The sequence below is a fragment of the Oncorhynchus nerka genome, linkage group LG6 (genome assembly GCF_034236695.1).
Source record: "Oncorhynchus nerka isolate Pitt River linkage group LG6, Oner_Uvic_2.0, whole genome shotgun sequence".
NCBI classification, from domain to species: domain Eukaryota; kingdom Metazoa; phylum Chordata; class Actinopteri; order Salmoniformes; family Salmonidae; genus Oncorhynchus; species Oncorhynchus nerka.
The window spans coordinates 5,959,461-5,962,796 of record NC_088401.1 but is presented as its reverse complement, the minus strand read 5'-3'; the positions used below and the strand labels follow the sequence as shown (position 1 = coordinate 5,962,796).

The 3,336-nt window shown below is 43.3% G+C and overlaps 1 protein-coding gene across 1 annotated transcript in view; it reads right to left on the bottom strand.

Annotated features, from left to right (window-relative positions):
• Positions 1–2,719, bottom strand: part of LOC135572159 (somatomedin-B and thrombospondin type-1 domain-containing protein-like) — a 13,976-nt gene extending 11,257 nt beyond the window's left edge. The window contains exon 1 of the mRNA XM_065019233.1: positions 2,490–2,719. Coding sequence (XP_064875305.1) covers positions 2,490–2,712 — 223 coding nt within the window. The 5' untranslated portion in view covers positions 2,713–2,719. The remainder of the gene's footprint in view (positions 1–2,489) is intronic.
• Between the last annotated feature and the right edge of the window lie 617 nt (positions 2,720–3,336).

Below are 3,336 nucleotides of genomic sequence, written 5' to 3'. Positions count from 1 at the left end.
CCTATTCAATTCCGGATGTAGTACTCTACATTGTAAATAAGGTGCTATCCGGGACACAGATAATGATTAATAGAAGTGCATTCCTGACATATTTGTCCATAATTCCATCCTGTTCGCACATTCATACAAAGTAAATGAGTTACGATTGAAACTAGACAGCATAGTTTTATATCAGATCAGTCAGAGTCCCTAAGCATAGAGATCAGATTCCATTACTAGAGGGACTATGATGTCATAAACCTTTAAAGTTCCAGAGAGGTTTGAAAACGGCAGCCATCTTGGTCAGGGAGAAGTCCAAACCAGTCTAAATGGAATGAACGGCAGAAGAGGCTCAATTCTGATTTTACTTATGCAGGAAATTCAAAATAAGAAATGTCAGAAATTGATGAATAGAAGTTTTGTCAACTTCAAATAATGTCATATAATTATAACTGCAGTTTATATGGGTTTTATACACATTTTCTGTATATATATATATATATACTTTAAAATATACAGCTGAATACAGAAGTTTACATACACTTAGGTTGGAGTCATTAAAACCTGTTTTTCAACCACTCCACAAATGTCTTGTTAACAAACTATAGTTTTGGCAAGTTGGTTAGGACATCTACTTTGTGCATGACACAAGTCAATTTTTCAACAATTGTTTACAGACAGATTATTTCACTAATAATTCACTGTATCACAATTCCAGTGGGTCAGAAGTTTACATACACAAAGTTGACTGTGCCTTTAAACAGCTTGGACAATTCCAGAAATGTTGTAATGGCTTTAGAAGCTTCTGATTGGCTAATTGACAACATTTGAGTGAATTGGAGGTGTACCTGTGGATGTCCTTCAAGGCCTACCTTCAAACTCAGTGCCTATTTGCTTGACATCATGGGAAAACCAAAAGAAATCAGCCAAAACCTCAGAAAGAAAATTGTAGACCTCCACAAGTCTGGTTCATCCTTGGGAGCAATTACCAAATGCCTGAAGGTACCATGTTCATCTGTACAAACAATAGTACGCAAATATAAACACCATGGGACCACGCAGCCGTCATACCGCTCAGGAAGGAGATGCATTCTGTCTCCTAGAGATGAATGTACTTTGGTGCGAAAAGTGAAAATAAATCCCAGAACAACAGCAAAGGACCTTGTGAAGATGCTGGAGGAAACAGGTACAAAAGTATCTATATCCACAGTCAAACGAGTCCTATATCGACGTAACCTGAAAGGCCGCTCAGCAAGGAAGAAGCCACAGCTCCAACATATGTAGATTTGCTGGAAATTTGCTTCAAAACTGCCACAATTTTCTCTCATCTCGATGAAGAAATGTGTAGAAATGAGAAGAATTGCAGAAAATCAGCTTTACAACAGCAACTTTTTCACTACGCCGCAAAGATGCTGTTCTGGCTAATAGACTATGTTAGAGTTCACACTTCCTCTTCCAATGACCTGTGGGGACTGAAAGGTCAACATAATAGAACTGTCAACCAAATCTATTCATGTTAAAAGGTTGATTACTTCAGCTTGGCATTGCCGGTTTGCGGGGGGGGTCCTGGGCAAGAAAAAGTTTGACAATCCCTGGTTTAGAGGACAGAGGTAAAGCGTAAAACAGTTGAGTGGTAAAATTAGATAAGGGTTTAAGTCCCATTGTTTCTCTGGCCAGATACTGTAGAATGCACCCATTGTTTCTCTGGCCAGATACTGTAGAATGCACCCATTGTTTCTCTGGCCAGATACTGTAGAATGCACCCATTGTTTCTCTGGCCAGATACTGTAGAATGCACCCATTGTTTCTCTGGCCAGATACTGTAGAATGCACCCATTGTTTCTCTGGCCAGATACTGTAGAATGCACCCATTGTTTCTCTGGCCAGATACTGTAGAATGCACCCATTGTTTCTCTGGCCAGATACTGTAGAATGCACCCATTGTTTCTCTGGCCAGATACTGTAGAATGCATCCAATCGGATTCCCAAAATGGCAATATTTTCCATATACTATACGGTTCACTACTTCAAATGGAATCCAAGGGGTATGAATACTTCACTGTATATACCATTTCCAGTCTTTCATAATAACAGACTGCCCACGATTCTCCATCATTACACCATTGTGGCTCCAGGTAGCCTAGTGGTTGGAGCGTTGGGCCAGTAACCGAAAGGTTTGCTAGATCGAATCTCTGAGCACGACAAGGTAAAAGTCTGTAGTTCTGCCCCCTGAACAAGGTAGTTAACCCACTGTTCTCCGGTAGGCCTTCATTGTAAATAAATATTTGTTCTTAACTGACTTGCCTAGTTAAACAAACGTCAAATATAGTGCTATAGACCCTGGTCAAAAGTAGTGCACTACTACTACCCTATAGACCCTGGTCAAAAGTAGTGCACTACTACTACCCTATAGACCCTGGTCAAAAGTAGTGCACTATATAAGGAATAGGGCAACGTTTGGGGCAATTCATGACAACCGTGACTGTAGAGACTCCACCCATCCTCCTTACCTGGGCACTCGGTGGGGTAGTCATAGCAACAGTCTTTGGTCCTGAGGCAGCCCTCGTCGCAGTAGCAGGTGCCGAACACACGGTCCATCCTCCAGTCTGCCGTTGAACAGGTGATGTCTGAACCCCGGCAGCACTTCCCAGCGCACCCTCCTTCCACCCCAACGTGGTACGGTCCCAGCACGGCAGCTACCAGCAACAACACATAATCCACGGCTGACGCCATCGTCAGGGACAAAATACAAGGGGGGAGTTGGGACCTCCAAGGATTCCACAAGAGGCTGAAATAGTCTCTCCAAAATTACAATGTGTGTGTGTAGTCTCCGCGTCTAGAGTCTCTCTGTGTGAGTGTGTGTGTGTCTTCTACTCAGTGTGTTTTCAGATCTCCCATACTGTCAGAGTAAGAAGGACAGGGACAATCTTCAATCAAGCAGGACACAGTAGACATACTCCCTACCCCAGCTCAGATTAACTACAACACTTCTCCGACCACTGCTCTGCTGCTGGAGTCCTCGTGACCTGAAATTCCTGCGTCCACACAGCCCTTCTGTTTACCAGCAGGTTGAGCTGAAGAAAAGCGTCATTCCACAAACACAGCTCAGCTCCACTGTTCACACACAGATCAGTCACTCAGTCAGTCTGTCTGTCTAGTGTTTCCGCCCCGACTGCTTGTAGACTAACCACACACCAAACCTGAGATTCTCTCTCTCTCTCTCTCTCTCTCTCTCTCTCTCTCTCTCTCTCACTGAGTTCCTCCCTCTCTCTCTCTCTCTCCTACTGAGTTCCTCCCTCTCCTCTCTCTCTCTCTCCTCCTACTGAGTTCCTCCTCTTCCTCTCTCTCTCTCTCTCT